Here is a 14,077-nt window from a genome sequence, read left to right on the forward strand (position 1 = left end):
CCTTTTTTACGTTGTAGTAGGTAATGAAAGATACCCCCAGGAAACAATAAATAGACCTTTTACACCCATTGAATATCTATTCTTAACGGCCAACAGACACTTGAAAACTTTCAGAGAAAGTTGAGATGTAAGTAGTAGGAGAGATATGGTGGGTGGATAAATCCTTACACAAAGTGTTTCAAGTACGATATGTATTAAGGAAGAGTTATTTCGGCTGTCAGTGAATATCTCAAATTTCACTAAATATAACCGGCTATTTCCATTAATAATTGTGTAATCCAAATATTAAACGGTTGCTGAAGGGTCTTGTGAGTAAATGGAAGGGGGGAAATATATATATATAAATATATATTTATATATAACAACTTTTCTAATAATAAAACAATGACACCTATTTATGCTGTAATTGTTACTGCAATTGTAATGCTATCCTCTTTTAAGTTTAGTGAGAAACATTTCACAATAAAATGGAAAGTAAAGATAAGAAGCTGAAATCAATATCTGCAAAATGTTCATTGTCAGAAGATGTTGTTTAATTCAAAAAATTTACAGTTAAAAAAAAAATTCTTCAATACAAGGTGAGAGCTGCATCTTACTAACACAAGGGATAATTTAGTGTTCACATTTTGTGCAGCCGTTCTGAATTCTTTGAATTTTATCTCCTATAAATTACTCTGATTCCTTTGTAAAAAACACTGCTCTATGTAATTGTGTTTTCCTGTATTATATTAATGGTCATATCATCTATCAATGGAAGGTTTTAGTGTTGAGTATTGTTACTAAAAGTTGCCATTTTTTTAAACAAAGTCCAATCTATTGGCATGTGGAAAGATTTATGACTAAAAGAATAGTCCAGGTAAAAATTTCTTTTTGATATGTTACAGAGGAACATAATCTAAGCATTCTAGTGAAATTTGCATTCAATTCCCATGTGCGTATTTGAGATATTGACAGTTATCTGATATTCTACCAAAAGTGAACTTGAAGCAAACAGGTGTGATGAGATAGTTGCACACTGACAGATAATGTTTTGTTTTTTCTTCTAAAGGGGATGTGAAGTTGATAAAATACCATTACCTATGGTACATTCACATTATGGATGCATTCAATTGTGGAGTATAAAATAAGACGTAAATTTCTAAGGAAAACAAACATTATTTATCAGTGTGCAATAATGACGTCACACCTGTTTGCTCCAAGTTCACTTTGGTACGAAAGGTGGCAACTTCAACTGTCAATATCTCAAAAATGGTACATAGAAATTGAATGCAAATTTCACCACAATGCTTGGGTTATGTTCCTCTTTAACATAGCAAAGAAATTTTGACCTGGACTATTCTGTTAAAAGTAGAAATTAATTGTCCGACTGTCTGTAAATTTACCTTCATCAAAAGACAGTTGATTCATGGCTAGGATCCAGTGATATACTAACGATGTAACCAATGCTCTGCACCCTCACTTTTATTGCACTAGGCTACTTAAAGAGCTGCTCTTGTGGCCAACAATGTTGTTTTGTTTTAGGTGGAGGTCAAAGGTCATTTGGGGTCAGGAGAGGGCAAAATGTAAAAATCTCAAATATGCTGTACGGTGTACCTCCAGAACCTGAACATCAGAGGAGCTCATATATGCATAGTAGTATATAGCCTTTATGTAGTGTAAAGTGTCTACACAATTTGGTGAAGGTCAGAGTTGATTTAAGATCACCAGGTTTCAAAACTTAAATCTTGTAAACAGGTTATCTCTAGATAGGAAACTATTGGCTCTCATATTTTGCATGTGGCATCCTGCTATAAGTTGCATCAGTTGCTGCTGTTTTATTGGGAATAACTCACAGCTATGGACAAGAGAAAAATGTGGTTGCAATCAGCTAGCTATTACAGTACAGCAGAAAAGCAGCCATCGTTTTATGATTTTCCTGTAACTAGTAATAAAGATAGGGTAGCTTCTAAACTACGCTTCTGCTGCATATGTACTGTATTTATAGGCAAGTAACTGCTGGGAAGGTTTTTCTTTTCAAGTTCTTTTCCTTTCTTCCTTTCTTTCTTGAAGATCATTTGGGGGCATATGATTCCTTAGCAGAAATGTTCCAAATCTTGTTTTTCACAGAGTAAAAGAAAAAAAAACCAAGGCATTTCCACAGACATTCTATGAGGAGAAGCTTCCTAGATTGGTGTCTCTGACTGGTCACAAAACTTCATTGAGTATGCAGACAACTCATTACCATGGCAATGCCTTTGTGATCATGGTGCATGTTGGGGTTATAGTAGTCATCTGGACAGAGAAGTTAGGACCATTCAAGAGTTTGTCCACAACGTAGCCTGTCGGTTCGTACTGTATGTTCTTCTGGTCACTTAGAGAAACATTCAAGATGTCACCCATGCCCTATACTGATGCTTGTATGTCTTCGTCTCACCTGCCATGGGTTTATCATATCATTGTTCCATGGCATTAAGAATAGGACATACGAGGTATCAGTGTGATAGATAGGGTGTTGGTTGGACTGAAGTAACATTTCTCCCCTCTCTACCATCATTGATCGTCAACGAAGACAACCACAAAGACCAAAGAAAGGTACTGTAAGAAGATGCTGATAGGATTTCTACCCCTTCCCATTATATTTGATCTGATAAAGAAGATAAAAGTGACTTTTGAAATAATGGTAAAAACTTTTGTGATGAAAGGTACAGAAGATTAAAGCAGCTCAGTTATTAACAATCTTTGTTCTCAAAGTTCTCCAGCCAATATGGCACAGAGGAGGCAAACCTATAACAAAACTAGATAGCAATGATTTTCCAGGGGAATATTTCAATCTGTGAGCTCTAAGGGGATTGAATATATAGGTAATGATTTCACATGAAAGGACTTGCACCGTCTGGATATTGTACTCTGCTTACCAGTCAGTGCCACAAATCATGGGTTGCTTAAAGTTACCAAGTTGTGCCTGACTAAGTAGAAAAGAGAGTAGTAGTACTGTAGTAGTGAGAAAGAATGCTGCCATTTCATATTGAAAAAGTACTGAAATTAAATCAGTTACATACATGTGTTAAGTCATTAATTCTTCAATTTGAGTAATGCAGTAGTTCAGTGCTGTTGATTGGTCCTAAATTCAATACACCTGGGTAATAGGATTAAAGTCAAGGCGGTTGATTTCAAAGTCACTATTCAATCAATGCAGTAGTTTAGTTGTGTTGGTTCAGTAATGCAAACTCTTTTAAGTTAGGCAATTGTTTAGTTAGGTGGTCTTATTTCAAAGTCATTAAATCCATACACTACAGTCAGACGGTAGTTTCATCAGGTCAGTTGAGTCCAAAGTCGTTAATTTGTTGGCTTGAGTAAGGCAATTGTTTAATCATGTGGTGTTATTTCAAAGTTATATATCCGTAAACTTGAGTAAGTCAGTTATTTAGTCATGTCAGTTGATTCCAAAGTCATTTTTCTGTTCACATCAAATTCATTTATTCGTAAACTTGAGTAAGACGGTTGTTTAGTCATGTCGGGTCATTCCAAAAGTCTTTTATCAGGACATTTGAATGTTTATTTTGTTGGTTGATTACAAAGTCATTAATCCATACACTTAAGAAAAGCAGTACTAAAGTAATGTCGGTTGATGCCAATGTCTTTATCCGTACACATGGGTTAGGCAGTTGTTTAGTCATGTCAGTTGACTCCAAAGTTATTTATCTGTACACTTTGGTATAAAGGCAGTAGTTTAGAAACGACTGTTCATTCAGAAGTTGTTAATCTGTACACTTAAGTAATGCAGTTGTTTATCATGTCAGTTGGTTGAAAAGTCGTAGTTCAGTCAACTGGAGAAAGGCAGTAAGTTATATAGTCATGTCAGTTGATACCAAAATCATTTATTCGTACACTTTGGTAGAGAAAATGTATAGTAATGTTGGTAGATTCCCTAGTCATAAATCCATACACTAGGGCTGTAGTTTAGTCATGTTGGTAGATTTCCTAGTCATTAGTCCATACACTCAAGTAGGTCAGTAGTTTAGTATTGTTGGTAGATTCCCTAGTCATTAATCCCTACACTAGGGCAGTAGTTTAGTCATGTTGGTAGATTCCCTAGTCATTAATCCCTACACTAGGTCAGTAGTTTAGTAATGTTGGTAGATTCCCTAGTCATTAATCCCTACACTAGGGCAGTAGTTTAGTCATGTTGGTAGATTCCCTAGTCATTAATCCCTACACTCAAGTAGGGCAGTAGTAGTTTAGTCATGTTGGTAGATTCCCTAGTCATTAGTCCATACACTCAAGTAGGGCAGTAGTTTAGTCATGTTGGTAGATTCCCTAGTCATTAATCTCTACACTAGGTCAGTAGTTTAGTCATGTTGGTAGATTCCCTAGTCATTAGTCCATACACTCAAGTAGGGCAGTAGTTTAGTCATGTTGGTAGATTCCCTAGTCATTAATTCGGGTAGTAGTTTAGTTATGTCGGTTGCTTCCAAAGTCTTTAATCCATACACTCAAGTAGGGAAGTAGTTTAGTCATGTTGGTTCATTGCAACGTCCTAAATCTGACAACAGTTAGGTCATGTCAGTTGACTCCAAAGTCATTTACCTGTACACATAACTAAAACAATAGTTAAGTCATGTCAGTTGACTACAAAGTCATTATCTGTTCACATAAGTAAGACAACAGTTAAGTCATGTCAGTTCACTCTTAAGTCATTTATTTGTACACTTCATTTAGGCAGTAGCAGAGTAATGATCGTTGATTCTGAAGTCTTTAATCTGTACACTTGAGTAAGGCAGTTTTAATTCATATCACTTCCATCCAAGTCATTTGTCCACACTATTGAATAATGCAGTACTTAAGTTATTTGGTGAATTTCGTAGTCGTTAATCCATACACTTAGGTAAGGCAATTGTTTACTCATGTCAGTTGATTCCAAAGTCATTATTTGCACACTTGAGTAAACCAAAGCTTTAGTAATGTCAGTGAATTCCAAAGTTGTTAATTCGTACAGTTGGGTAGGGCAGTTGTATAATCATGTCCATTATTCAAGTTGTTAATACAGTTAGTCCAAAGTCCTTTATACGTAGAGTTGCGTAAAGCAAAACTATAGTAATGTCAGTGAACTACAAAGTTGTTAATCCATACACTTGGTAGGGCAGTTGCTTTGTCATGTCGGTTGATTCCAAACTCGTCAATCTGTTCACTTGAGTAAAGCAAAGCTTTAGTAATGTCGGTGAATTGCAAAGTCGTTAATCCGTACACTTGGTAGGGCAGTTGTTTAGATATGTCGGTTGATTCCACAGTAGTTAATCAGCACACTTGCGCAGGGCAAATTGTTCAGTATTGTCGCAGGTTTCCAAAGTCGTTAATCTGTACGCTTGGGTAAAGCAAAACTTTATAAATGTCGGTAAATTCCAAAGTCGTTAATCCACACATTGGGTAGGGTTGTCTGTCTATTACAAAGTCGTCAATCTGTACACTTGCATAAAGCAAAGCTTTAGTAATATCGGTGAATTCCAAAGTCGTTAATCCCCATACACCTGGGCAGGGCAATTGTGTAGTCATGTCGGTGAATTCCAAAGTCTTCAATCTGTACACTTGAGTAAGTAAAAATTTAGTAATGTCGGTGAATTGCAAAGTCGATAACCCATACACTGGGGTAGGGCAGTTGTTTAATAATGTCGGTAAATTCCAAAGTCGTTAATCTGTACACTTGGGTAAAGCTAAACTGTAGATATGGCAGTGAATTCCAAAGTTGTTAATCCGCATACTTGGGTAGGGCAGTTGCTTGGTCATGTCGGTCGATTCCAAAGTCTTCAATCTGTACACTTGCGTAAAGCAAAACTTTGGTAATGTTGGTGAATTACAAAGTCGTTAATCCATACGCTCGGGTGGGGCAGTTGTTTAGACATGTTGGTCAATTCCGAAGTCGTTAATCCGTACACTTGGATAAGGCAGTTGCTTAGTCATGTCGGTGAATTCTAAAGTCATTAATCCGTACACTGGGGTACGTCAGTTGCTTAGTCGTGTCGGTAAATTCCGAAGTCATTAATCCGTACACTGGGGTAAAGCAGTTCTTTAGACAGGTGGGCTGATACCAAATTTGTTAGTTCATACAATTGAGTAAATGCAGTTACTTAGTATTGTCAGTAAATGCCAAAGTCACAAATCCATGCACTTGGATTATAAAGCAGTTGCTAGTTATTGATTCCAATATCGTTAATCCATATGTCAAAGAGGCAATAGTTTAGTAACATCAGTTGACTCCAAAGTCATTTATCTGTACACTTTGGTATAAAAGCAGTAGTTTGGAAATAACTGTGTTGATAGAGATGTTGTTAATAGAGATAGAGATGTTGTTACAGAGATGTTGTTACACTTGAGTAATGCAGGGTTTTGGTCTTTTGTCTCCCTTGCCTCAAAAGTGTTTGTTCAGTCCATTGGATTAAGGAGGTTATTTATCCATACACTTCAGGGGAAAGTTGGTTAGTTGTGTCTATTGATTCAATAACTTTTGATTCATACACTTGTATATTAAGGCATTCATTCAATAATCCAGACACATGACTTTGTAAGTTGTTAACGTAAGTTTTGGTCCTTGGTCCAATATGGTGGATATGTCATTAAGTCATTAATCCTGGCTCTTGAATTGACACTGTAAAGGGTGATATTTCTGTCATTAGTACTCTGTCCATTAACTTTAATTTGTCAAGTTACTAGACCTGCATCTTAAAAATCTGCAAAAGAGACAAATAAAATTAACTTAATCTACTGAAGACTTTACCGACCCTTAATGGATTAGGTGATCTTCTTAACATAGGTCTGTCTAAACACCTATCCATTGTCGGTTTGTCCAAATAATGGAATGTAGGGTGGCCTATTGGTCATTCCCTCCTGTCCAGCCAGAATTGTTTTGATTTGATTCAATTCAAGACTACAATGTGGCTCAGTTGAGGTCATAGTGCAAGTCCTTTCTTCAAAGTCCGACTATTACGTTCATACATAGTTCACAATCGTCCAGTCACTTGTTTTCTACAGTGAAGGTGGTAAAGTGTATCATGGTCATCTATTGGTCGCTAGGTTCGGTGCAAATTCGTCATCTGTGAGGAAAACACACGTCACATGAAATATCAAGTCTGACATTCAACTTAGACATTTTGTTTGGAAAACTCAGAAAGGGAATAGGTCATTGCAAAACATGAAACATGAAAGCTATAAGCAATTTAAAGAGGAATTCCTTGGGGTAGATGACACTACACTGGTATTGCTGGAAAACTATTTTTAGATATCCTTTCTTCTAATGTTATTTCCCGTTTCATTTACTAGCCACTGATTATCACTTTTAACAATTTTCTGATATTATCAATTAAAAATCTTAGTGAGGATTTATTTGAAAAATTTCAACCTTTATTTAGACAGTGACACATGGTTAGTCATAGCTTATCTTCTCCAAGGCTCTCGAAAATCAATCTGACACACGAATATAATTAAAGGAATTACATGAAAATGACATGAAAAGCAGATAGATTGTTTAAATTAAAAAACTGAGGTGAATTAAGACAATAAATAAAAAATGACTCAAAAGTTACAGTCACACAAATAAATTATATATACTGATGAAAACATGAAAATACATAAAACATGCAAATGGTTTATCTTAAAACAATTAGCAGTTTTTGCCATCTTTTGGCCATCGTCTATCACCATGCGAATGCAGATTTGACGATGAATTGGACCTTACTGTATAATGATGGACTAAGCTACTGTATGTAAACATTGCCATCATGTAGGTTGAAACGGTTTGTAAAGTCAAAGTTCCTCTGTTATAGGCCCAGACTGTAGTACTACTGATGTTAATCTTCCAAAATAAAAACATGGACACATTTTCCTTAGAGTTTAGGTATCTCAGAGTGTTTTGCTGAAGTGGTGTCACAATTAAATTTTTGTTTGTACTCCTGCATATCAATGGGGTAGGGGGAGGGGGGTCAGGGAGGGGGAGGGGTCAGGGAGGGGGAGGATACTCAGTCGTGCACATCTGTGGTAGGAGGGGTCAGGAAAGGGTGAGGTTGGGATAGGATGCTTTGTTGCTATTACTTGCTAATACACACAAAAACCAAAAAAACAGCTGCTTCCAAAATATAAGATAGAATGGTGATGGTTTACTGAATAAATTCATACTTTTAATTAATAACAGAATGCCTGGGTGCGAAACATTGTACCAGCTACTGGGCCGTCTAGCTGTTGCTGAAGGGCGAATGACGCAATATCAAAGCCCTCTCTGGAGATGAGACTCTCTGGATCTTGCCGAAATTCAAACTGCTTGTAGAGAAGGAAATAGTACCGATGGGGCCCACTTCCCGGGGGTGGCTTGGGGGTCGTGTACTCTGTGTGATAAACATAATAAAGAGAGAAAGAGAGAGAATGAGAGAAGCAACAGCTGTTAGCAAACTGTTTTTTTTTTATCAACTGGGAAAAAGTGCCATTGTAGGTAAATATATAAAGTTAGATGGCTCGACGTTTCGATCCTAGCAGGATCTGCTTCAAAGTCTGCCCTTGAAGAATTTCCTGTCAGGGTCGAAACTGCAGGCACTGAAGATGATAAAAGGGATAGAATTCGTCCACTTTCAAGGCCGGATACAGTTTTATTTTGGGTGGGGGGGGGGGGCAGAGTGACAGGTTGATGTACATAAATTTATAATCTGACATCAAAAATATTGTCCGGACGAAGAGGTGGATAGGGTAGTGCATAGTAATGGAGATGCCAAATTTCAAACCTTTTTCGTAACTTTATATCTCAAGTGTAGACAAAATTACTTGTGAAGGTGATAAGGTTTTTTTAACATCATGATGGGTCGCATGTAATGTTTAGTGGAGGGGGAGGGGTGGTACTGAGCTTCTGTTTCCCGAGGTCCCTGGTGCTAGGCCATTGTGATGTAACCATGAGCATATGAAAAATTTCTCTGAGAGCACAGACGATGTTAGGCTTATCCGTTTATCGTCACCGTTACAATGTGATTTAGTGAATAAAATGATAGAAAATATCACTGAGAAAGAGTTATCTGGTCCGATTTACAAGTTCTATACAAAACAACACTACAATCAATATCACGTACCTAATCAGCATGTGTAATTAAACAGGTTAACCAAAAGTTACCACTCCACCCCCCTCCCTCCCCCCCCCCCTCCTTCCTCATAATATGAGAATGTCTTTAAACTACGAGAGTAGACAAATGACAAGAGTAAGTTGCTGGTGACGGCTGTCATGAAGTACTTAGATGTGAAATCAACACAAAAAGCGTAATTACGTCTAGCCCCCTCGTATACATACGACCTCTGTTATCATCACCGCCCGAACAGAATTTACATCATATATTTGTCCACATGTTTAGATTATGTTTAATAAGTTTCACCAGAGTGAAAATTGTGGGATTTGAAAACCACTCTTTTACACGTATTGCGTGAACAACAATTTATGCTTATTGAGTTATTATCACTCATTGAATTAATGTATGTCTCGTAATTTTGATTAAACTATTACGTGGCAACGTACTTTAACTAAGTCTATAAATAACATTACATGTGCTCTTGACAGAGCCCTATTCCTTCGCATTGTATGTACATACGTGCTTTTAAATACACTGTAAATATCGCTTCTAGTACCACGATGTTTCGAAGTAGCTACAGATTGTAACAGCATCATCCATGTACCGACACTACAGTAAATCATATACATTTCTGTACAAATGTAATAACATAACGTAAATGAAGATATGTTTACCTGTTAGGGTGTCAGCTGTGAAAACATTACCATCTGCTACATCTGATCCCTATAAGAAAAAGATGATACATTTAATAAAACCAACTTATAATATCTACAATAGGTTATCGCTTGAAAGTTACTTATATACACCCATGCACCCCTCTAACTGTCTAGTTTTTCCGTTTTCATTTGATTATCATACTTTTCTTTAACGCCGAGTAAGGAAGGATAAACATCATGTTTATAATCAAGTGTTTGCAACAACAACAAAAAAAAAAAAAAAAAAAACACTTTATCTTACTTTTTCTTATGCGAAAAAAACAACGAAATGTCACTGCGATTTATTAGTAAATGTCTGGTCAAAATGGGCTTCTTACCTTGACATTCATGACCAGCCAATGAATCCAGTATCTAGAGTATGGATCGGCATGGCTGGGTGCATCAGGATCAGCCATGATTAATGTATAGTAACTATTCTATATGGGAGAAGAGAAATAAATAAACCACACGACGAAAATATATTCATGTTTATATAGAAACGCGTCTTCTCCAGCATGTTAGTATTATGTCGGTCTATCGGGTATGTGTGGCAAAGCAGCTATTTGAACTTTGTCAGTAATTTCCGCATAACAATCAAACAATCTGGGGGGGGGTATCCAGGATTTATTAAGGAGGGTGGGGTGCTGAGGTATTTGGATCCGACTCCCAATTAGAGGTTGCGGGGTCCCTAAATTCTGCTGCCCCCCCCCCCGTGACAAAATAGACGTGAAATGGTCACTCTGAGGCATAATAGTTAGGCTATAAATAGGTCTAGAATAACGTCTACACGCAACGTTGTGCTTATAATTTTTTTTTTTTTGTGGATTGAAAACAAATCCATCACCTTATACGGAAAGAAAATATAAGACCGTCTGATGTTCACTCTATTGACGAATCTGTCATCCATCATTTACGGTTCGAATCACTCCAAGATTAATGTGGGCTATGTCATCCAGTTACAGAGTTGTTGACAATTCATAATCATGGACCTTAAATATGAATGTAAGAGACTGACTTCGGTCAGCTTACGGCTTTGATAAGCCAATGATGGCTTCTTTGCGAGTTCCTGCTTGCAGGAGGGTCTAAAACACATACACACACACATACGTACATCTGTTAGAAGAAAAACTAACCAACAGAGTCATTACATCGATCTGAAATAGACACATTGATTCGCTTGGTCATTGAAATGAAATGAAACCTCGAAAAGTTGAATTAAATACTTTGACTGAATATTTATTCGATCTTACCAAGTTTGCTTTGCTGAATCTCACCAAGTCAGGTGGATCCGTATGCTGGTCGAATTCTTCGATCTGTCTGAAACCGCCGCATTCGATAGCCTTGTCTGGATTATTACAGAAAGAGACGAGAAGATAATCCATCCCGCTGCAGAACGGTCCCGTTACTTCCTCCACTATAGCATCGGCAGAGGTTGCAAATAGCAAAATGGCGAGAATTGTTGTCAAAACGGAAAGACCCCACATCTTGCTGTGATTCAACCCGCTGTTTCCTTTAACGCATTCGAGTTAAGTAGTACACAGGAGTATCCATTAGTGCGGGTACCGGGTGTTAGGCTGTCTCTGAAATGACGGCGTTACTGATACGAGAGGAGATTTATCTGTGCCTATAGAACCAACGCCAGCGATTGAGGGCCACGTAGGCCTACACCATTATGTTGATTAATATCTATTTGAACAAAACGCGCACTGTCAGCTCCGGTACTCGAAACGGTCTCAAATCGCCCAAAGAAAAGATTCGCCAAACTAACTATCTTATTGAATTCAAACAAATTTAACCAACGACTTATATCCTGGATTAAATACATTTAGTTGACAAGAGAAAATCGTTTTCACATCCCGATGAGATTAATTTGTTTGTCTCGTCATTGAAGTATAAACGACTGGCGACAAAGAAGAACACACAATAAAAGAAAACAAAATAAAACGATCCATAAATTAATCAAACTCTTCAAAAACTATATCAGATTTTTATTTTACATGTATTAGAATAATTTTGTAAAGAATAGTGTCTCTTGCCTACATATTCGGAAAACATGTATGTCCAGTGTACAGTAAACGTATATTGAAATGGTAACGAATAAATGTTGTGTTGATAACCCTATTTAATGTTGTAATGCTAACTTAATACTATAATTCCTTTCATGCAGTATAAGCATAAATTCTTTATTTACCGAACATATTTAACCAGTTCGTGTTTGCTTTCCATATTCTCGATTTAAAGAGACGGATAGACAGACATTCATCGTTATACTCATAAAACGTGTCATATAATGAAAATGTTTCTTTACGGAATTCTGACGAAGAGTATCGCGAAGTACCTGTCGATGAGTCAGGAAAATGACACCCTTTTGGCACGGGACGCAAAGAGGGATGTTGATCGGTTATTTAGAGCTGTAGATGTCTATGTCAGTCGGCTTGGTAACCGATAGCCCTGTTTGGTATAGACTTAAGCCGTAACTTCCGTCTGTAAATGAACACGATCACCAAAACAGCCACACAAGACTTCTCTAACCCTTACCGTGCTCAGTCCCCTCCCCCTCCACCACACCCTTCCCCCCACGAACCATCGATTTCTGCGTGTTGCAATCCGCAATGTAGGTTACAGGTTCCAAATTGGTACACCTACCCTGTGTTGTACCGTTGCCACAATTATATTATTATCATTGTCGGTTGGAGCTCTCCGACAGTACGATGAAAATGTTCATTTTAAGTCAGTTGCCGCGGGATGAAGGCAGTGACGTGCACATGATTTCAATGGTGGTTTGGGGGAGAGGGGGTGGCAATGACCCCCCCCCCCCACCATAGCGAAAGATTCTGAAAGGGGCTTGAAACTTTTGGACGGACTGGGCGGATCAAACATTTTACAAAAGAAGAGTCCGGATTTGAGGTGGTAGAGAGTGTTTTCCGTGTAGGCCACAAAATGAACTGTTACTGGGATAGAGGAGGGGTGTATAGGGCGTGGCTATGGGACATTTATTTTCTGGTGAGCCAAGTGGCACCGCAACATGATCTGGCGTTCAAATTAGTACTTTCGTATAGTTTTCATTTCACCCCCATAACTTGTTTTAATTACAGACTCCCTTTAATTATTGCACCTGCATGGAAATTTATCAAATAAAACTCTCAATTAACTTTCTGATCTCGCAAACGCAGAGAAAGACAAACGTTGACGATTTTTGGACAAACAGATCTAAATACGCTATTAATAATTAATATTCCGTTCTTTTGTGCACCTGCTCCGTTTGTACTGTTGCCACAATTATATCAAATTGTCGGTTGAAGCTCTCCGACCGTGCAGTTAACATTTTCATATTGCGTCAGATGCCGCGGGATGAAGGCAGTGACGTGCGCAGGACTTCAACATAGAAGATTTTTTTTATGGGGGGGGGGGGGCTGATATGATTTCCCCAGGTGACTGATTTGGTAAGGGCTTGAAACTTCATGGACGGGCTTTAGGCGAATTAAACATTTTACGAAAGACTGGTTCGGCTTTGAGGTCGTTGAAATTGATTCCCGTGTAGGGTGAGGGGTTGAGGGAATAGTCCGCCACAAGAATATATATATATATGCATACATATGTATATATATAAATATATATATATATACATATATTTATATACATATGTATATATATATATATATATACATATACATATGAATGTATATATATATATATATATCTCCAAAATATATCATAAAAATATTACATCTATAATTAGGCCTAAACGCAAGGTTGTGCTGATAAATACTATTGAAAATAAAATACTATTGAAAATTATATCCCAAGACTGAATGTATCTTCACTCGCCTGACAATGGATATTGGGACCATACCCACTTCCTTAAGTTGGGTGCGCCACTTAGATGAAGTGCGTTTCCAAACCACTTCTAGCCTGTTCCCTTCCCCCGCCCGACTGATATAGGTTTGGGCATGAACCTTTATTGAAGGTTCGTAGGTGGATTTCATAGAGAAGGGGTTGTGGCCCTGGGGTCCCGTATGTGTGTGGATGGGCCGTGGTTCTGGGGATCATGCATCGAGTATTATGAAGATTATTCGAACTATAAGTTAGGTCTTAGTGTGACTTTATACTAATAAGTCTTCCGAAACTGAATATAGTAATTTACTTTTTACTGAACCATTTCCCCATTCTACCAAAGTGGTATACAGTCCCCCCCCCCCCACACACACACACCCCTTTTCCACACGTTACTAACATGTATCGTTAGTTGGTGCAAGCAGTCGATTTTTCGAATGAAATTAAAAACACTTCTGTTTTGTTGGGCAACAGTTTGAT

General features: G+C 37.6%; 1 protein-coding gene across 1 annotated transcript; it reads right to left on the reverse strand.

The window, feature by feature from the left end:
* Positions 1–7,996: 7,996 nt before the first annotated feature.
* LOC139967580 (protein D2-like) lies at positions 7,997–11,908 on the reverse strand. The gene is made up of 4 exons (XM_071971534.1): positions 11,014–11,908; positions 10,102–10,200; positions 9,743–9,791; positions 7,997–8,348 (listed from the first exon to the last, which is right to left on the reverse strand). Exons 1-4 carry the CDS (start codon positions 11,245–11,247, stop codon positions 8,149–8,151), a joined length of 582 nt encoding a protein of 193 aa, XP_071827635.1. The 5' UTR covers positions 11,248–11,908; the 3' UTR covers positions 7,997–8,148.
* Positions 11,909–14,077: the final 2,169 nt, after the last annotated feature.

The sequence above is a fragment of the Apostichopus japonicus genome, chromosome 5 (genome assembly GCF_037975245.1).
Source record: "Apostichopus japonicus isolate 1M-3 chromosome 5, ASM3797524v1, whole genome shotgun sequence".
Lineage (NCBI taxonomy): Eukaryota > Metazoa > Echinodermata > Holothuroidea > Aspidochirotida > Stichopodidae > Apostichopus > Apostichopus japonicus.